This window comes from Mesoplodon bidens (assembly GCF_964165515.1).
Source record: "Mesoplodon bidens genome assembly, chromosome: 13".
Lineage (NCBI taxonomy): Eukaryota > Metazoa > Chordata > Mammalia > Artiodactyla > Ziphiidae > Mesoplodon > Mesoplodon bidens.
In genome coordinates, this window is record NC_138169.1 from 74,666,173 (window position 1) to 74,688,590 (window position 22,418).

Here is a 22,418-nt window from a genome sequence, read left to right on the forward strand (position 1 = left end):
CAACGCACTTGTAGGAGAAATCGGTCTAAGGTGGATCGATTCCAGGCCAACCCTGGTGCAGGAGAGTTACTGGAGTACTAACAAGTATTGTTATTGGATCTGTGTGTAGCTCTGCCACAAGGGCTTTAAGGGTAACATAAAATTTTCAACTTCTTCATAACATTTCTTGTTTCATGGATTGTAAAACACTGCGGGGAGGTTAAGGGAAAAGCCAGATGTTGAATTAGCAACTGAATTTCTGAACTAGTGAGACGTAGCGTCACTGACCCTAAAGAACATTCAGGCTGGAAGGAACTTCCCCATGGCTCTTGGATTACTGACTCTCAGAGAAGAAAACGGAGGGTAGCCTTAGGCCTTGAGACATGCATCAACTGCCTCCCCCAGGCCTGAATCCTCTGGCCTATGAAATGCAAACTTCTTCCACGAACCCTTTTTCAGACTCGCTCAGTAAATACTAATGTCGATCCAAGTTCAACGTGAGGATATCTGTGTGGGATGTATTATTGATAACTCTGAATTTATATTGACATACTTGCAAGGTTTTCTGCCTGGTCTCTCTATTGGATCACAAGCTATTTGGGATCTGTACATCATACACATATATGCCTCTGCTAAAGTTGCTAGATCTTCACCGCCAACGTACCAAAGGCCTGCAAAGCCATTTATCTTCTCAGCCTATTGACCTGCCTGTTTCACTGGAAGCTGTGGATCTCATTAGGGGCTGCCTGCATGTTTGTTGAACACGTGAAAAGCAATACTGTCTAATCTTACTCTGCTGCCCTTTACAATAACTAGATGCCAAAGTTAAACAGATTATATACACCTCTTGGATGTACTAAGAGCCTTGAGGGGAAGCAGTGAAACAAACAAACCGGCAAGTTTATGTTTTACAAGCCTAAGAGCAATTTCTGAGTTGCCGACAGACTGGTGAATTCACTGACCTTAGGTATGATAAACACCATTGACCCGGGCACAAGGCAGTTGCTTAAGCTTTCAGGGCACTAGGCGCATCCCGGGGGCATTACTCACAGCACAGCAATGTTTCCAGAAATATCATGCTGTCAGGCATGCGTGGGAGCCTGACAAACAGAGTCAGTCCTAGGGCTTCCCTGGTGGCGCAGTGGTTGAGTCTGCCTGCCGATGCAGGGGACACGGGTTCATGCCCCGGTCCGGGAGGATCCCATATGCCACGGAGCGGCTGGGCCCGTGAGCCGTGGCCGCTGAGCCTGTGCGTCCAGAGTCTGTGCTCCGCAATGGGAGAGGCCACAACAGGGAGAGGCCCACATACCGCAAAAAAAAAAAAAAAAAAAAAAAAGAGAGTCGGTCCTCACCCTTGGTGACACTGGGTATCTGAGCAGCTGCTTTCTGAGGTGTGTGGAGCCCAGAAAGCACAGGTCATAACTTTTAAATGTGAAAAATGAAGCTGCTACAGAAATGCATCACCAGTGATGAAAGTTTATAGAGATGTTCTCTATTGATAAAACATAGGCAAATGATTCTACCGTATTCTATTTAGAACTGTGTAAGGGCCACGTGTCTGGATGTTCATTTCCCAAAGTCACACTAGTCGTACCTCAGCCTCTGCTTCACCATGTGCCCCTTACCTAGTGGTCTATTTTACTGGTCACCTGATCAATCCCCTGCCTTCGTTGTTCTGTTGAGCTATAGATAACGAGCTCCAAAGGTGGGTGGGCAAAGCGTCCCAGTCCAAACCTAGTTGGACCCAAGCTCAGGGAATACCCAGCAAGGCTGTGGATGACATCTTCTTCTTGTTTTCAGATGTTCCTCCACTTTGCCTCCACCAGGTCTTCCTTTCATCTTACGCGATCGTTTCTAACACGCCCGGCACATACCTTCTGCTTCAGCTGCAGCACCGTCTGCTTCATCTGGTGAAACTCCTTGCACGTGGCGCAGCAGGTACCGGCTCTCATGGCGTTCTCCGCCTTCTCCTCGTGCCCTGAGAGAGAAGATGGGCTGGGGTCTGCCTGGGAGGCTGGGGGACATCCAGACCCAGGGAGACCGTGTCAGGAAGGGCATTTCCAGGCGGACTGGTTGACGCTGAAACGTGCGAGGGATGTGGGCTGGCGATTTTACAGTTCTTGGGTCACTGACAGCATGCCCGGGGCAGCGGGGACACGGGGAGCCCCCCCCCCACCCGCTACACTCTGGGCTCAGCTGTTTCCACTTAGGCATCCTAGCACCTTCCTCTTTCACTGTGAAAAAGTCAACAGTGGCCCTTTTACCATGAGGCAGGCTCTATCAACCTGACATGACTTACACTCCCCTCCAAGGGCCAACGTTCACACGCCGTAAATTATCCCCCAAGCCCAGGCAATGGGACTTGGGTGCGGGGCTCACAAAGCTGGTTTTTATCACCTCTGATAATCCAGCTGTTCAAAGGGAGCACGGCCAGGCCAGGCAGGGTCACAGACCGGGGCTGGGCACTGACCTCCGAGGAGATGTAAAGTCAGATGGAAGATGCCCCAGGCACCTTGGACATGCCCATCCAGGGCCATAATGGGACAGGCACAGGGCAGGGTCCCAGTGCAATCTTGTAGAGCATCAGGAGCTCCGTGGACTTTGTGTAAAATCATATTTCTCTAAGGAATAGGTGAGTTAAATGGTGACATGACCCAGTATCCACATAGCCCTCATCCTACTGGCACCTAAATAGGCCACACAAGCCTGTGCTGGGGACACTAGACACCTGAGGTCATTTGCTACAGAAGAGCAGGTGCAGACTCCCATAGGCCTTTGTAAAAGATGGTAGCTGTGCGGCGTGGGCCCAGAGGGAATGACGGGGGAAGGTGACAGTTTGGTCAGGGTGGCGGCAGGACAGTCTGACACCGAGGCAAGTGTCAACTCTCCTACCTTCGAAGCCCTTTGGTGTTGGGCCAGGTGTCCTGTTGGTGTGAACGTATTACAACACTAGCGTCTGGAAAGCAGCTAGGGACAGTCAAGTGACATGTCTCTCCAGGTCATTTCTTGTGCTTCTGGGCCCACGTGCTTTTTTTTTTTTTTGGACCGTGCTGCACGGCATGGGGGACTTTTGCTTGCCGAACAGGAGTTGAACCCACTGGACCGCCAGGTAAGTTCCAGGGCCCACGTGCTTTTCTTCTTCCCGTCCTCTCTTCTGGGAAGCCTTCTCTGCCATCTCCACTTGTGGATTCCTATGAGCTACCAAGACCCAATTCACGGGTTGCCTGAGACACCCCTCCCCATACACAGAGACAGCCCTGTCCTCTGAAGTCAGGCAGCTTTTACCCCGCGTCCTACTCCGATGGTGGGGATCCTGGGCTTCCCTAGAGAGGGGCTTCTCGTGCATGTGCCACAGGGGGAGCTGCCCAGGACCTGGAGCTGCTTCTTGGTACCTCACACGGTGGATGCTCAGAGTTAGCGAAATGGAACGTTCCAGGGTGAACTGTGTCCCCCCCGCTCCCCAACCAAGTGCACGTGATGAAGTCCTAACCCTTCAGTGCCTCAGAATGTGACCTCATTTGGAAATCGGGGTCCTGCAGATGTCATTAGTTAAGTTGAAGTCATACTGCTGTAGGGTGGGCCCGTAATCCAATATGACTGATGTTCTTATAAAAAGGAGAAATTTGGACACAACAGGGAGAAACCACGCGAAGATGAAGGCAGAGGTCAGGGTGAGCCAGCAGGAGCCAAGGAATGACAAATAATTGTTGGCGAAACAGCAGGCGCTGGAGGAGAGGCCTGGAACGTTCTCTCTCACAGTCCTCAGAAGGCGGCAACCCCGCTGACACCTTGATCTCAGACACGTAGCCTCCAGAACTGAGACCACACACCTCTGTCCTTTAAGCCACCCAGATGGTGGCATGGTGGTTATGGCAGGCCTAGGGAATGGGGACACGGGAGGAGGAGGTGGGCATCAGGAGAGCCTCACGCCCTCTCCAAGGGGGTCTGTGCCTGCCTGGTGGTCTACACGGGGACCAGTATTTCTGCTCTTTGGGAGGTGAGGGCACCCAGGGGCAACCTGGCAGTCGAGATCTCAGGCTCCTTCCCTGCAGCACGGGGTGGTGGTAGGGGGCCCACTGGCCCTAGCCCTCCCTGCAGCCGGTGGGAGGCCTGCGGCTTGGTGTGCACACACGCTAGGAACACGCTTCTCAAGCCAGCAGGTTGAGGTGGGCGAAGCAGTGCTCTGTCTGGCTGAGTTGCCATAAGCAACACTGTGATTCCCGAATATACAGACTGTAGCTTAGGTTTTCAGCGTGGGATTGGGAAAAGCACTTGAACCTCCGGGCAAGAGGCTGCCTCTTTTTCAATCCTTCCATGTGCGTGTATAATATAACAGGGGTGCCTTGTTAATCCTCATCTTCTAGGCTAATTCTGTCCCACCGGGAGCTTCCCCACCTCCCCGGCCTCTCCCCCACCTTCCACCACGCTCAACCAGAAGCCATGGGGGATTGTTTCCATTCACACCGCAGCTGGGTCACAACGAGCTGGGTTATGAGAAAGGTCTTCGCTTGGAGACGGTGAAATGCAATGTAAGGGCATGGCCTCCAGGGTCACCGTGCGAGGGGTGCACATCCCAGCTCTGTCACTAACTAGCTCAGGGACCTCAGGCAAGTTATCTTACCTGTATAAGCCCCAATTTCCTCAACCATACCACTGGAATAGCAAAACCTAAGACACAGGGCTATTGCGATGATGATATGGGGGTGATGCCTGTGAAATCCTTGGCACAAGGTCGGGTTGTAGTAAATGGGAGAGGCTGCCTGGCAGTCTTCAGGCCCACCAAGCCCTCTGAATTCTCTTTGCCTGATAAAAGGATTCTTCAAGGATTCTGGGATTAACACAAACAACAGAATGAGGGAAAACTGAGGTTCCGTGACGTCCGGAAGTTGTTAACTGATGTGGGTTTAGACCTGAGGTTTCCTGAATCTGAGCCCAATACCTTCTCTACAAACCAGGCCATTTCCTTTAGGCTCGTTATCCTCATTTCATGTACCACTTACAACCTCACTTGCCTGTGGAGCTTGAACACATCTGAGGAGAACATGAGTCATTTAGATTGGCCTCCAACATAACAGTGACACAAGGGAATTCCCATGCAAGAATACACTTGGTGGTAAAGGACTGAAGCTTTACCCAACTTTGGTTGTACTGATGACGGACAACGGTGGACTCCTGCATAGGTAGATAACCCCAGCTCTAGGTGTGTTAGGTTTAAGGGCAGCTGGGTGACATCCGTCTCTCCCAACCTAGCATTCTTTCATTCCATGCCATCTACTGGCCAGTATGTGCAACCCCACCTCATAACCCACCTACCAATCTCATCCATCCCATCTCCCCACCCACTCGTCTCTCTCATCCATTTATCTGCCCATCCACCCATTCATCTCTCCATCCCTCTCTCCCTCTTAGCCATCATGGAGCATCTGCTACTCACCAGGCCCCACGTGAGGCATTGAGAAGGTAAAATAAATGAGGATACCTGTTCAGTGATTTGCGATTGGCCTTCCTTTTAAGGAACCAGCCCTGCTGGCAGAGCCAGGCCATCGTGAACCAGAGTTAAAAGCCCATCAGTCCATTGGTACTGTTGTATACTCAGCTCAACTTACCAGGTGTTGGGGTGAATAGGGCAACCTGATATTTTCATAATAACCTCTTTACCAGGTTCTAGACTCTATTTCATTTAGATCATGGAATGTCAGCATTGATACATCTTTAGTTTAGCCTCCTTGACAGATAAGGAACGTGAGATGCAGAGGAGGACAGTCATTTGCTTTAGGTTTCCCAGAATGCTGCGTGCAGAGGACGAGCACGTACGGGGTCTGGATCTGGCACTGTTGGGGCGCAGTGAGCCCACTATTGGGGGTTCTGCTCAGGACACTTGAGAGCTGTCCGCCAGGTGGGCTCCAGGGCAGTAATTCTCCACGTGATCACTAGACGAGCAGCCCCAACACCAGCCTGTGGGTATCTGTTCTCAGAAATCCAAAATCTCAGAAGTGGGGGGCCCGGTGCATCGTTCTCTCAAAGCCTCCAAGTGACTCTGAAGCACGTGCAAGTTCAACAAACACTGCTCCAGGGAAGCAGCTCTGTGGAGCAACCTCTCACCTGAAAATCCCTGGCCTGTTTCCTGTCCCTCTGCGGAATTCTCAAAACACAGAGAACAAGGGTAACTTTGTCCAAAAGCCTTTGGAAGCTCCCGTGGACACAGAGGAACAGAGTGACACAGAGGAACACAGAGGAACATCTAAGGACCACAGGCCCTGGTGGAGTCAGATGATCAGGATTCGAATCCTGATACTGCCACTTCATGCCTTTCAGGTTGGAAGTCACAGCTTCTGTGACTGCCCGTCCCTTGAACAGTAGAACGACAATGACCCCATCACCTGTGGTTGCTGTGAGGCATGAAGGAACTAACCCCTGGAAGGTCGCAGAGCAGTGCCTGGCATGCAGCAAGTGCCCCATAAATGTTAATATCGTCGTCATGGTTGGTATCACTGCTTATTAAGTGATAAGTGCAGCAAGTGCCCCATAAATGTTAATATCGTCGTCATGGTTGGTATCACTGCTTATTAAGTTCCCTACAAAATTACAGATGGGGGGAGGGCTCTCCGCACCATCCTCTGGAAAGAACTTCCCGCGAGTTTGAAGACAAATAATTGTGTGTGCAGACCTGGCACATGCCATCTATTCTGAATTGGGGTTCATCTAGCCTGCTGCAGTACAGGATACAGTAACGTCAAACGTGGAGCTAAAACAGTCTTGAATAGGCTACATTAATAATGTGTTTAGAAATCTGGGTAGACATCTCTGACTTGGCATGTTCTCTGTCCACTCATGATGTGGTGTCTCTGACTGTGACCATGACCATGTTAAGTGAGGCATCGCTTAACGTTCTGCTCCAACTCGTTCAGATTTTAGAGGTGCAATATTATTGACTAGCCACAGGGGGTCGCGTAGCTCTAATTTTCAATGACGTTGAGCAGGCTATACCTCGTAAGCGTTAGAAACAGAATTCCTGAGATACCATCTTAATAATATTTAACCAACTTAGGGAAACTAAAGAATGTTCTCGACGTATTTCATATGGGCAGTCACCAAGCACATTTGGTTTTAAAAGTTGATTGTGCACATCTGTGCCCTGGCGGTAGTGCTCAGCCCTGGTGGCACATCACCACCACTAGGGACAGTGGCGGGGGTGAGGGTTTAAAATTCTTGCCAACCGTGCCGCACGCCACCCATCTAGGGGTCACAACAAGGGAACGCTGTCAGCCTTTTTAAAGCTCCCCAGGTTGAGAACGGCTGATCTATGGATTAGTGGAGCTTGAAAGTTACATGAAACACCTGGCCTTCCCTGAAATAACTGATGTTGGGGGTCAAGGTCACTTTATCAGAAAAGAAACAAAAGTTGAAAAACAGAGACCAGAAAGCTAATTACTACGGAGCCAACATATCCTTAATTTGTCTCTGCATCAGCGCTACAGACGCCCTGGCGTGCCTACACGGGCTCCAGACATATATTTACAAAGACAAAAAAATGGAAGTGATGGAGAGTACCCTTCCTGCCCACTAGCCAGACGGCTTGTGTCCCCACGCCCGTGGGCACAGGACCACCTTTCCACGGGCAGAGGCCGTTCTGAGGCCAGCCCTGCGGCTGTCCACTCAACTTCCTGAATGAGCTGACCCTGTATTTGATTTAAAATTCCTCTGACTGGAATGTTACAGACACCAGTCAATGCAAAGTTAAAAGAAAAAAAAAAAAAAAACGTGAGGGGAGGGGGATTTAGATCACGTGTGCTTGTACTCCATCATCATTATCTCTTCCTGAAAAAAATGACTGTGATGAAATATTGGGCTTATTAATTCATCTAAAACGGATGAAACTGCGTGGCTGCCTCTGATGTTCCAGATGCAGGGTTGGTCCAGCCCCCTGACTTTCCTTACTGTTGAGCTGAATATCTGGATGTTAATTATTCATCTTTTAGATAGGGAAAGTTCTCAGTTTAGAAGGTGCTGAGGCTGGGCATGCCTTCGAGTCCTGACACTCGCCTAGATAAAGGACAAAGAAATGAAAACTGCACGGGGACTCATGGGGCTGGTAGGGCTTCGGCTACTTTTGCTGATGCTAAATCACACCAAATTGTGAAAAAGATTTGTGATGGTAAAAGGGTCTTTAGAGCTCACCTAATCCAACACCTTCAGTGTCTACAGAGGAGGAAACTGAGATCCGGAGAGCTGCCCAATGACACCCAGCTGGTAGATGCCGAAGCGGCTCTGGTTACCAGCTCTCCTACCTTCCAAGCCAAGGAACTTTCCGTTGCATCACAGCTGCTGCAGGGATGAATCCAGGACGCTTGCTTTTGTTGCCCGAATCATCAAAACCAGCCCCCCCATCTTCTCAGGGGCCCATCACTTGAGTAATGATTCTAACGTTCAAGGCATAGAACGTGCCTGTCCTTTCCCATAATTTTAATTATGTGTACGAATTACTCCCTTAACCCCCGACGCCCTTGGTTACCGGTGTTGAAATGTTTTTCTTAATAAAACACTAAAACCAAACGTGAGTCCTCTGTGCCTGTGTGGTGAATTCAGTAGAGACCAGTCACTGAAAATTAAATACTGTGAAATTCTAGAATGCTGCTGCTGCGGGCACGGCACTTGGGATACAATAGAAACAGTGGGACTGTTTCGGTTTTTAAAACTATGTGGGGACTTCCCTGGTGGTCCCGTGGTGAAGACTCTGCGCTTCCACTGCAGGGGCCGTGGGTTCCATCCCCGGTGGGGGAACTAAGGTCCCGCATGCCTTGCAGCACGGCACCCCCCCCAACCACCCCCAAAACAAACCCCCCAAACTATTTGTAGCTGCGATATCTGGAAGAAGATGAGGAGGGAGGGCTAAGAGGGGAGAATTCAAAGCCTAGGCTCATCTGTGCAGTGAGTTGTGGTGTTACAAGAAAGCTCAGCCTTATAACCACTAGACGTTCTTACTGATTAAACAGAAGGACATTGCCCATTTAAATCACTGTAAGCAGGAACAAACTCTCTCTCTGGAGGGCAGAATGGAAGAGTATCGGCCTGTTTTCACTCATTAGATGCTCTGTAGTCGACAGCCAACAGCTCCCCACCTCTGGCTTTGGCTGCTTCATCTGGCGATGACAACATCCTTGCCTGAAAGTCGACCAGATGACTTACCAACTTTGGGCCCCAGGGCTCAGCTCTTTGATGCTAGTAAGTTAGAATTTTCTAAACTGTTTTTTTTAGGACACCATCATCTGTGAGATGCTTATAAGTGTTTCTTCAGAAAATAATTTTGGGAAGTGCAGGTTTAATCAAAACTAACATCTTTTTTTTTTTTTTTTTTTGCGATACACGGGCCTCTCACTGTTGTGGCCTCTTCCGTTGTGGAGCACAGGCTCCAGACGCGCAGGCTCAGCGGCCATGGCTCACGGGCCTAGCCGCTCACGCGGCATATGGGATCTTCCCGGACCGGGGCACGAACCCATGTCCCCTGCATCGGCAAGCGGACTGTCAACCACTGCGCCACCAGGGAAGCCCAAAACTAACATCTTTTAATGGCAACCTCAGAGCTTTCAATGCACTCACATTATGAATCCCTGTAGAAGTTGGTGCAGTAATGCATTCTCCCCCGAACATCTGAACACAGAACCTTTCAAACAAAGAAAGGCTAATTAACACCTCCCAGGACCCCAAAGTCCTATAGACGACAACATGGGGAAGTGCTGTAATAAATGGTTGATAAAAGATGTCTTTAAATGACAGTGATAGTACAGAAGGTACACAACCAATTAATATTTAAGAATGCTCAGATTTTTTACTGAATTCTTAGCCTTAGAAGTCAAAATGGTTATCACTTAAATTCTTGACCTCTTATACTGAAACTTTTGTGTGTTTGGACACTTTTTAAAGAAGTACAATTCATCTCTCAGGAAAGGAAACAGAGGCGTGTGGTCCCAGGACCGACTCAGCACAAGAGGCTGCTAACATCAAAGCTGCAGTGGGACCTTCCCGTGCCCTGGCCCTTGGGCTGGGCTCCTTTCTGGGTCCACACTGCCCAAGAGCGAGGCAGGGGGTGAGCATGTCCCACCAAGGCCCACCTTGTCGCTGCCTCTGGCTCAGACCCATTCCTGGGCTACCACACAGTAAGCAGGGTGACTTCAGAGGGATGAGGTTGGGAAGACTAGGAATTCGTGCAAGAGGTGGAGGCCCCCTGAGACCAAAGAACAAGTAGATTCAGTGTCTAAAATCTTCCCCTAGGCTCTGGAAATTCCATCCGACCCCTGTGGTCTCTGCTAGTTAAGGTCGGGTCTCCGAGCGGACCACTCTACCCCACCAGGTGGGAAGTGCTCACAGGTGGCCCGCTTCCTACTGTTTAGAGACCCCTACCGTCTAACCCCACCCTGATACTCAGCAGTTGTTGCCGCCACCTCTGCGGTTTCCACTAGATTGGGTTGCTCAAGGCTGCTCTTCACGCCCAGGTAAACGGGATTTCACCTGAACAGAGATATGAGGCAAAGACACAGCAGGGTTACGGGGTTGAGGACCCCTCGGCCCAAGCCCACGGGCTCCCTGGCTTGGAGCACAGCTGGAAATCCAATTCCAAAATGAAAAGTTAGAAAGCTGCTTTCTTCTTGCTAACTCTCAAGTCAGCCCATCCCTAATATATCGGTGGCTAAAAATCTGCACCTCATTTTTCAGTGAGATTCTTCCTTTCAACGAAAGACATAATCTAAGAGGTAAGGTACACACCCCCCTCCCCCAAACCTTCTCCAAAAAGTGGGACAAAAGTGAAGTGATTTTAATTCTGAGTAATAATTAAAAAGTGGTCTGAAAAAATGTTTTGAAAGTGTCTGAAAAATGCCCAAAAGACCGATTACTCCTGCTTTTAAGCGCTGCTGGGTGCCCAGGTCCCACATGCTTCAGGCTTTAAAGAGTGTCACACTAGGCCCTCTGAGTCATTCCAATGACCCCAAGCTGCCCAAGCCTGAGCTGACTGCAAGCAGACCTTTCGCGTTACTTCTAGTGCACGGTGGCTTCCTCATCATGACTCAACCCGCTTGCTCTTCAGGATTTGCTTTGTAGCTTTTCCGTGTCAGACAGCTGGTCCCCAGCTGTTTGGTGTCCTCAGCTGATGGCAACGGCCTTCCAACCCTTTTGTGAATCTCAGGTTACACGGAAGAACCGCGATCTCTTGAGCGCCCAGCAGTTCTGGTGCTTCCATTCCCCTGCATTTCTTGGTAGAGATGATTTGCCCTGGGAGCCCCTCGCCACCCAGAGATGGCCCAGGCCCAGCTAACCTCTCCCAACAGTGTTTCTGCCACTCTCCCCTCCCGAGGAGTCAGAGCTGAACTCTGAGCTCAGCTGGCTGACAGCAGCTTCCTGGCCTACAGGGGTTGGAGATCCAGGAATGCCCTTTCCTCCCTCCCTCCCTCCCCTCCACACTTAAATAAGGCAACGACCCAACATGCAAGCTGATCACATCCCTAAGTGATCAGACATCTCGGTTGAATCTGGTCAAAATAATGTCAAGCAGCTTCTCAAACTCTGTGAAGAAAGGCCAGCTTCTAAAAGCTCTCCACGTCCGGGTGGACTGGGCTTGCTAAATACAATAAAAATGAACGACTGGAAAGGGCTTCTCAACACTCTCAACTTCTGTTTTTTTTTTTTACCTGAACATGAACCAAATAACAGCTCACGGGCAGGCACGGGGCCACAGACTCTACTTGCAGTAGCGCTGAAATGGATTGCTGCGTTACACAGAAGCGTTTCATGTTTCTATTCAGCCCCCACCCTTTTTTTCTTTGACAGAACCCAGCGTTTCTGGCCTCAGCTCTGCTCCTCCTTGTTTGATCAGCTCGTAACTAAGTTCCACCGATCTGTCTGTGAGCACACCCCACCTCTGCGCTTGGTGCAAGCTTCTCCCGGTACAAAACCAGCCGCACGCCTTGCTGCTAGCGGGCAGCTCTCTCACTAGTTCTCTAGGGGTCTGACCTTCTACCTTTCTCTTACCCAGATCCCGCCTACCACTCATACAAATGCCCCTTCCTGCCCATTGCTTCCTGAGGAAGCCTATTGGGTTTCCAAGCGCCTGCCTGCCTGCCCATCCCGCCCCCCCCTCCCATTAGGGGGATAATTTTACTTGCCCTACTCACCAGTGTCGTTGGGGTATTTGTCTCCCTTGGTGCACGTCCTCCCATCGTCCTCCTGGATGTAGCCCTCCCGGCACTCACAGCGGTAGCTGCCCAAGGTGTTGATGCAGATGTGCGCACACAGTGTCTCGTTGCTGGTGGCACACTCGTCGATATCTGGGTTTGAACCAAACGCAGAGAACACTAAGACAGTTTCAGAGAGATCACTTCCAACGCAACAGGCGACCTTAGGCTTGGCCCTCCTGTTAATGTCTGCAAAGGGCACTCTGCCAGACCTCCGTCACCGAAGCCTGGAACAAAGCAGGAAGCTAGAGATGTGGGCCATTCATGACAAGAGCACTTCAGGCAGTGTCACCATGGTTACAAACTGATCAGTGATGGGGGTTCCTGGTTGTGGCTTTGCCACCACCAATTCTCGTGGCTTGGTGTAGGCACTGCTAGCCTCCAGAGTTCTCACTATAGAACATGGCAGTGAAGCCTGCCCTAAATACTTCTGCAGGGCTCCCTGGAAGAGGAAATGAGATACCAGATGGCAACATGTTTTGGAAAATGACTATTGTAGAAATGATTTCCTGCAAAGACCCTAGTGTGCCGAGGGTTTTTATGTTCCCTTTACGACCAGAGGTTCCTAACAGCATGGTGGTGACCTAAGGCCACTAGGAACGGCTCCTTCCCAGTTAGGAGATGTGATGATACCTGGGAAAAGCCACTTCTGATAAAAGAAAATAGTCATAACGGGTCTAACGGAGAGCGTTTTCCCCAGGAAATTTCAGCCCCATCCATGACCCAAACAGACCCCTCCTGAGTGGTGGAAATGAGCCACGACACCATCAAACGAGTAACCAGAGAAAGTCCACGTGAAATGTGCACATCACAGACTTGCTCCCCTACTGAACGGGTGGAAGCAAAGCCATTTCCCAGCAGGTGAAGAGAAGGAGGCCGAAATCCATTTCCCGCTCACCGGCTGAAGATACCGGGTGGCGGCCAGGACACACAGCCCCGGACTGTGCACATGTGGCCAGCGGACAGAGCCCAACCTTGCACTCGAGGATGTCGACAACGTCCCAGCCACTCCCTGGACAAGCTGCGTGGGACCCACCTCTGGCAGGCCCTGTGTGCCCACGAGGGGCATGTGGTCATCTGGATGTTCCCCTGGCAGTTCATACTATGTCACCCGTAAGCTAAGATGTCACAGCTGGCACCCCCTCTGCAATTCCTCAGGCTGACCACGTCTGTCCACGTGCCCCTGCCTTCAACCTAAGGGCAAGGCTGCCTCTACTGTCCACAGGAGGAAGGACAAGGTTGAAAGGAGAGAGAAACAGGTGGAATTCTTAGCCGACTGCTAGTGTTGCTGGTCCCCAAGCCCCGCAAAGAAAAGAAATGGGTACCAGAGCTACCACAACTGAAATCAGAGCCCTGGCACCTGGGACCTCAGATCATGGTACACACGGGTTTACAGTGCTCTCTGCAGGAGAGCCCATGGGTCCCCCTCCGTTTGCTTGGTGGTCTCAATTCCATTCCTGTTCAGTGGGGGGCGCCATGCCAGGGGCCACTGGGGAGAAACCAGGAGACCTAACCTCTAGAACTTCTCTTAAATGGTGCTCTCCAGAGCCCCCCTGGGACGGAGAAGGGGGCTGCTCATCACAGCTGGTTTATTTTCTATCCAGATGCCTCTGCAGTCTCCTAAGTTCATCTTTGAGCTGATCCGCAAACTTCACTGTGCATTTGTGCATATGCAGATTTCTGCATCTACCCTCAGAGTCTGGAGGGGAGGCCAGGAACCTTTTTTTTTTTTTTAAGCGATAAGCCCAGATGTTTCTGAGACAGTTTAGCCGTGGACTGACCACACTTTGATACAGGCAGCTCCAAGGGCCAGCGACCATAAACCTGCCTCAGACACCCAAGGAGTGCAGGGCTGGGAAGCCTAGTGAGTGAGGCGGGGAGGGAGGGAGCTGGTGGCGATGGATGATGCTGGCTTTGCTCAGCTGTGCCCCGGGGGCTGGCTTCAGCTCCATCTGAGTCATTTCCAGCCTGTCTGCCATACAGACACCTCCTCTTTCCCCGTCCCTCTTCCGGGTCATCTTCTGAGAGAAGGCTTATTCTTGTTTTGTTCTTCCTGCATTTTCACATTTCTGCCCACTTACGTTCGGTTTCACCTTATTCTAGTTTTCATTTGGTAATATTCCCCTTCTCCTGCTCTTATATCTCACTGCCAATTAGGATCTGACTGGTACCCACTCCCTGAAGAATCCCTTGGTCATCGTTTGTTTTGATAATCATGGTGAAAGGCAGTGACCCCTAGAATAGTATCAACCCAACTCCATCCAACAAGTATCAGGATGTAAGGGGAGGCATCCAAGTGGCTCCTGAGAGCTGGTCCCCACTGATGAAGAAGGTTCAAAAGAATCATCAGAATCTGGCACATCCTCAGGACCCAGGAAATAACACGCATCACCAACGCACCCAGACAGTATGGCTTCTCCCGCCTCCGGTGCCTCTCCCGGTCATATCGGTATCCTGGGTAACAAGTACACAGCACTCGGCCGAAGTTATCTGTGCACTGCTGTTCACAGGGAGCCTCAGCACATACATCATAATCTGAAAAAGAAAAGTGTGAACTCAAAACCACCACAGTCATCCACTAGATGGAGGCGGGGCCCACCCAGCCCCGGTCGGGAACAGACTGCCTAGGCTGCACTCAGCTCAAGGGGAACGGTGGTGTGACCAGCTGTGTAGAGGGAATTAACTCTTCAGGCCACGGGGCATCTTCCAGGAGGGCTGCAATGGGTAACTGAGCACTCGGCATCTCAGGGGTTAAATGCAAATATCACTTGTGATACTCCCTGGGTCACCTCACCATCCTTATTTTTTTCTTTCTATAAGAGCATCATTACAAACTTTAATGGTGTATTGATTAGCACAATTTATGTAAGAAGAATGTGCTTACCATGTAACCTCAAATAAATTCATCTAGCGCAAAGATCTTCAAACCAAAGTATGCAATCCCTGGGGTAAAAGGAGATTTTCCTGTGGGTACTTGGACACATATAAATTCAAGAGGGTCAATGTACAGATATTAAACTTTCACGTTTATCCTTTCTAAAAACTGATCTACTTGAGGATTTCCCCCATGATCAAGAGTCACTGTATTTCTCTTTTGCTGCCTTTCCTTTCTTCATTTTAAATAGAACACCTTTGTTAAAATATAATCCACATAGTACAACATTTACCCTTTTATCGTGTGCAATTCAGTAGTTGATTTTTGTCATTGATCCAGAGAGCAAAGAAGCTTTAGATGGCCAGGCTCTGCTGAATTACCTGGGGGCCTGTTTCCTCTTTTTCACCAACGGCTGGAGAGACAAGGAATTCCTTCCAGCTGAATACTGAAGAACAGCCAGCCCTGGCGATGGGCACTGGCGTCCTAATGTGAGGGGCGGGGCGGTGCTGGAAGTCAGGCAGGCTGGGCGGAGCCTGAGGGAGGCTGGCTGATGTCTTTGTGCTGTAGGCATGCAGATAGGGTGGGGGAGGGTCGATTCTGCATGGTGAGCAGCGTCTGGGTAAGGCAGAATGGCCAGAGATCTCGTTCCAGCTCTAAGTCTGTGCAAATTGGGGTGGATGCTCTATTCGTCAACAACCAGGGCATCTCCTCTTTTCTCAGTCCTTACAAACAAACTAATATTTAACGAGCCTCTGAAGGGACTTTGGCTCTAAGTCAGGAGGCTCAGACTGAACATTTACTTCCAGACTAGACCCAGCAGCTCATTAATCACTGCACTGTCTCCCCCAGGTGCTGACAGACAAACTATCGCTGGAAACAGAGTGAGCCTGGCTTTGCTCTCCCACATGTGAAAGTGGAATGGGTGGGCTGTCAGCCCCTGATGTGGGTGGGGTCGGCGAGACAAGGATCACGCCAATCTCAGGACAACCTGGAAGGCGGCCCTTGCTAAACACTCCTCCCCATAGATGTGATTCCAGGCCTGCTCTTCCTGCATGTGTCCCTGGTCAAATGCGTTTTCTTCACTGAAGCATCACCTCTAGGCAGCCCATGTTCTGTGCTCTTTTCGCTCAAGAGCAAGGTCTCAGCCGTGATTGGCTGTGGGCTGCCCTGCTCGGCCAGCTGTACCCGTCATCCAGCAGCTGCCAGGGAGGCAGGGGAGGAAAGGGGCAGCGTCAGGAGTCCCGTGTTGACTGTTATGCTCACTAAGACCTGTTCTGACATATATGTGTTAATAGACGACATCTGTTTTTCTCTTTCTGACATACATATGGAATCTAGAAAAATGGTATACATGATCTTAATCGCAAAGCAGAAATAGAGACACATATGTAGAGAACAAACAAGCGTATGGACACCAAGGTGGGGAAAGGCAGGGAGGGGGGTGGTGGGATGAATTGGGAAATTGGGATTGATGTATATACACTATTGATACTATGTGTAAAATAGATAACTAATGAGAACCTACTGTATAGCACAGGGAACTCTACGTAATGCACTGTGGTGACCTAAATGGGAAGGAAATCCAAAAAGAGGAGATATGTGTGTATGTATAGCTGATTCATTTTGCTGTACAGTAGAAACGAACACAACATTGTAGAGCAACTATAATAAAAATTAATTTAAAAAAAAGATAGGGCTTCCCTGGTGGCACAGTGGTTGAGAGTCCACCTGCCGATGCAGGGGACGCGGGTTCGTGCCCCGGTCTGGGAAGATCCCATATGCCGCGGAGCGGCTGGGCCCGTGAGCCATGGCCGCTGAGCCTGCGCGTCCAGAGCCTGTGCTCCACAACGGGAGTGGCCACAACAGTGAGAGGCCCGCGTACTGCAAAAAAAAAAAAAAAAAAAAAAAAAGATAGCAAAATGCTAAAAAAAAAAGAAACAGAAAGAAAAAGGCCTGTTTTAAAAAACAGCAGCCCTGATTTCCTCCTCATTCCAGCTCCCTTGAGGTACCACTTCCAGCTCCTGCGGCTGATTCTTTTATGATTTCCCTCCGCGTCTCTAAACAGCCAGCTTGCATTGCTTCCTCCTCCTTTGTGTGCTGAATACTCTCTATGGACCTCCAGTCATGGACGAGACACGTTCAGCTTTATCACTGTTTCCTCAACCACGTCCATGCTTCCTACTCCTGCATTTTGCCCCTGTCGTTACACTGAAATTTTGGTTTTATAAGTCTTCAGTGTTGGCAGCATAATGACAATATAAAAGCAATTTTTTGCTAAGCCTGGAAGTATACTCTAATTCCCTATCCTTTCTTGAAGACCCTTTTGTTTTCCCTGGAATTAAAATAATTATCTAGTACCACATGCACCCAATGTTCATTGCAACACTATTTACAATAGCCAAGACATGCAAGCAGCCTAAATGTCCACCAACAGATGAATGGATAAAGAAGATGTGGTACATATATACAATGGAACATTACTCAGCCCCAAAAAGGAATGAAATAATGCCATTTCCAGCAACACAGATGGACCTAGAGCATATAACACTAAGTGAAATAAGTCAGACAGAGAAAGACAAATATAATCACTTACATCTGGAATCTAAAATATAATACAAACCAGTTTATTTACAAAACAGAAACAGACTCACAGACATAGGAAACAAACTTATGGTTACCAAAGGGGAAAGAGTGGGGGAGGGATAAATTAGGAGTTTGGGATCAACAGATACACACTACTACATATAAAATAGATAAACAACAAGGATTTACTGTATAGCAGAGGGAACTATATTCAATATCTTGTAATAACCTATAATGTAAAAGAATCTGAAATATATATATATATACAACTGAATCACTTTGCTGTATAGCTGAAGCTAACAATACTGAATATCAACTATACTTCAATAAAAAATAATTACTATTTTGTATATTTGGGGGGGGGTAGTTGTGAACTTTCTCTCTTAGCTTCAAACTTCCACTTCCATGAGCTACTACTCTGTGACTGGGACTCTGGAAACCACATTTCTGCCTTGTTGGCTGCTGGCTTATTAGTACTGAGAACAGGGCTGGGTGAGCAAGGTGGGAGGGGAGAGAGACTGAGAAAGGTCTTACAGGACTTAAAAGTTTGAAATCATGTGTGCCTGAAAATGTCTTTTTTCAACCCTTATGGCTAGTTAGGGTATATAATTCTAGGCTTGGAAAGCTACCTCAGAATTTGGAAGGAACTGCTCCCCTGTCTTCTAGCTTTCAGTCCTGCTATGGATAAGTCCTATAAGATTCTAATTCTTGATCTTTCAAATCTCATTTTTCCCTCTTTGAAAAATGTTAGTATTTTCTTTTTGCCCCAAAGTACTAACATTTCACAGTGACATCTTTATGTGGGACCCCTTCAATTTTTGGTAGGCTCTTTTAATCTAGAAATTCATATCCTTCAATTCTAGAGAATTTTCTTGAATTATATCTTTAATGATTTACTCTCTTCTTCTTCCTCTGTTCTGTGTGGAACTCTTATTTGGATGTTGCATCCCCTGGACTGGTCCTCTAATAATATTCTCATATATATATATATTTTTTTTACTATTTTTTATTTCTTTGATCTTTTGCTCCAGGTCCTGAGAGATTTTCACAATCTCATCTCCCAACCATTTTCCTGTTCTCATTTTATCATGCTTTTAATTTCCAAGGATTCTTTATTTTTTCTTTTCTTTTTTTTTGGGGGGGGGTATGCAGGCCTCTCACTGCTGTGGCCTCTCCCGCTGCGGAGCACAGGCTCCGAACGCGCAGGCCCAGCGGCCACGGCCCACGGGCCCAGCCGCTCCGCGGCATGTGGGATCCTCCCGGACCGGGGCATGAACCCGCGCCCCCTGCATCGGCAGGCGGACTCTCAACCACTGCGCCACCAGGGAAGCCCTCTTTATTTCTTCTTTGAATGATCTTTTTTAATAACACCATGTTCTGGTCCCATAGATGCTATACCATTTTTGTAACTCACTGATGTATAAATGGTAGTTACTTTGAAGTTTTCTTCTTTCTGTGTGGAGTTTTCTCTAAGACTCTTTTTCTTTTTTTCCTGTATGTTTCTTTTGTAGGTTTTCCTCTAATGACTGGTGATCCTTTTCCTGTTTGGATGTCTGCTGTAACTGATTCATGGTTAAATACAATAGCTAAAATATTAAAAAAAATTATAGCTAAATAGAAGCAAAGCTATAAAATTAGCTAAATATTGAAGAGAAGGCTATAAAATCAGCTAAATAGAAGCTCTTTGCATGTGGCAGACTTTATAAACACTGGGCTTAATTTTTTTTTTAGCATCTTTACTGGAGTATAATTGCTTTACAATGGTGTGTTAGTTTCTGCTTTATAACAAAGTGCATCAGCTATATATATACATATATCCCCGTATCTCCTCCCTCTTGCGTCTCCCTCCCACCTTCCCTATCCCACCCCTCTAGGTGGTCACAAAGCACCGAGCTGATCTCCCTGTGCTATGCGGCTGCTTCCCCCTAGCTATCTATTTTACATTTGGTAGTGTATATATGTCCATGCCACTCTCTCACTTCATCCCAGCATCCCCTTCCCCCTCCCCGTGTCCTCAAATCCATTCTCTACATCTGCATCTCTATTCCTGTCCTGCCCCTAGGTTCATCAGAACCATTTTTTTTTAGATTCCATATATATGTGTTAGCATACAGTATTTGTTTTTCTCTTTCTGACTTACTTCACTCCGTATCACAGAGACTCTAGGTCCATCCACCTCACTACAAATAACTCAATTTCGTTTCTTTTCATGGCTGAGTAATATTCCATTGTATATATGTGCCACATCTTCTTTATCCATTCATCTGTCAATGGACACTTAGGTTGCTTCCTGTCCTGGCTACTGTAAATAGCCTGGGCTTCATTTAAATGAGTTGCCTGGTGCATTTCAATGTCAGTTTCTTTAGCACTTTTTTTTTTTTTTTTGCGGTACACGGGCCTCTCACTGTCGTGGCCTCTCCCATTGCGGAGCACAGGCTCCAGACACACAGGCTCAGCGGCCATGGCTCACGGGCCTAGCCGCTCCGTGGCACGTGGGATCTTCCCAGACCGGGGCATGAACCCGTGTCCCCTGCATCGGCAGGCGGACTCTTAACCACTGCGCCACCAGGGAAGCCCGACCTCTATGTTTTTTTTTCCCACCGAGCTCTAACAGAACTAGCTGGCAGTGAGAAATTCTGTCTTGGAGAGACCAATATAAACCAACGTATGTGAAGAGATTTCCTAACCAGCCTTCCTAAAGCAGCTTTCTCAGAGTTGACAGCTATGGTTTAATGAACTCTTCTGTAAAAGAGAGCAATAAATAAGAAGGATTCATTTATCTCTAACTGATAAAGAAACTGCTCCCTATGAGATAATGCAACATAATTAGCTTGGCTGGGCTCCAAGTCCACTAGAGAGACCTGGATTCTTGGCCAACAGTGAAGAAAACTATTTCACATTACCTACTCACCTGTCCCCAGCCCAGCCCTGGGCAAACTCATCTCATGCTCTTCCAACAGTTCTTAGTGTTTTCTGTATCAGTGCTCTGCCTGGAATCTTTTACAGTTCTCTTCCTCCTTCTTGTCTAAGTCCTGGGCAGCCTTCCTCATAACCTAGCTCCAAACTCCTCTCCTTCTCGAGACCACCTCTGACCGCCCTGGTCTGTGGGACTACGTGCCCCTTCTGCAACATGCGTGTCTCTACTATGCATATTGCAGTTGTTAGTAATAACAGAAACCACGAGTTATCAAGCCCTTAATAAGAGCCAGCCTCTGTTCCAAGTACTTTACATGCGGTAATCCTCTTAAAGCCACCATGAGTCAAGTACTAACACTTTCTGCAAAAACTAAGGTTTAGAAAGTCACATGCCCAAGGTCATAGCTAGCAGCATGTGTGTTATGGACTGAATGTTTGTGTCCTCCTGAAATTCATATTTTGAAACCCTAACCCCCAGTGTGATGGTATTAGGTGGGGGCCTTTGGGAGATTATTAGATCACGAGGGTGAAGCCCTCATAAATGGAATTAGTGCCCTTATAACAGAGACTCCAGAGAGCTCCCTTGCCCTTTCCACCATGTGAAGACACAGCAAGAAGATGGCTGTCTATGAACCTGGAAGCGCTCTCCAGACATGGGACTTGCCAGTGCCTTGCTCTTGGACTTCCCAGCCTCCACACAGTCTAACGTATTTTTGTCACAGCAGTGCAAATGGATTACAGCAACATGGAAGCATGATTAAAATCCAGGCCTCTCTGATTCCATGCCATCCACATGCTGTCTCCCAGCTTGAGGGCTGGGCCCACGTCCTACATCACTCTGTCTCTCCAGTGCTGGGCTGAGCAGTGTTTGCTGATCAAGGGGCTTCACGTTTAGCAGATGAAAAGCAGGTAGAGAGGTTGGGGAAGATGGCTGTGTTCTAACTGTGCATGAAATACTGACTAGGGAATTACAGCCTTTACAACACAAAACTGGAGATACAGGAATTACTCAATATACATGTAAATGCTATGTAATGATTTAGATAGAGCCTGACATGTATAACCAAATTGGCATTAGAAGAATTTAAAGCCAAAAAAAGAGAGAAATTACACATGCATGCACCGATAACGTACATATGTTCCATGTACCTCTAAACTTTACAGACCTCTGGTTATTAGTCATAAACAAGGTGAGAAGATATAATCCATTATATTACATACCTTCTGGGATGCATTGTCCAAGGACAAATTTATACCCTTTGCAGCACTTCCTCCTAAGAGACAAACAAAAATGCATTTTAAATGTGATATGTTAGATTAAAAATAAAATTCTTTACAATTAGCGATTTTGAATGAAATAACTTGCGCCCAGGAAGAACTGAGGCGTAAAGGAAAGTCGGGGTAGAGGGAATCTGAGATAAAAAGAAAAAATATTATCACTACCATATGACCACACCTTTTCCAAACTTAATACAGGACATTAATCCTTTGAATCCTATGAAGTGAATTAACCCTGAGACTTCAAGATATTTATATTAGATGATTAGTGGCTTATCATCCTACAGGTCAAGGATTCACATGACTTCCTAATTATATCAGCTAATTATAGTAACATTAGGCTAATTATAACATAATGATTGATAATTACCATATAATAATTAGGTAACTAATTATTATCAAGCCTGGGACTGGAACCCAAGCATTCTGACCAACCCCCCTTTTTTTCTGCGGCACGCAGGCTTCTCACTGTTGTGGCCTCTCCCGTTGCGGAGCACAGGCTCCAGACGCGCAGGCTCAGCGGCCATGGCTCACGGGCCCAGCCGCTCTGCAGCACATGGGAT

At 48.1% G+C, this 22,418-nt stretch overlaps 1 protein-coding gene across 2 annotated transcripts in view; it reads right to left on the bottom strand.

Moving 5' to 3' along the window:
* CCBE1 (collagen and calcium binding EGF domains 1) overlaps positions 1-22,418 on the bottom strand; it is a 227,679-nt gene that overhangs the window by 18,158 nt on the left and 187,103 nt on the right. The window contains exons 3-6 of one of the 2 annotated variants that reach the window (XM_081253027.1): positions 21,799-21,851; positions 14,604-14,738; positions 12,144-12,296; positions 1,854-1,993 (exon numbers count right to left, since the gene is read on the bottom strand). In XM_081253027.1, coding sequence (XP_081109153.1) covers positions 1,854-1,993; positions 12,144-12,296; positions 14,604-14,738; positions 21,799-21,851 — 481 coding nt within the window. The remainder of the gene's footprint in view (positions 1-1,853; positions 1,994-12,143; positions 12,297-14,603; positions 14,739-21,798; positions 21,852-22,418) is intronic. The other variant, XM_081253028.1, reaches the window with a different exon arrangement.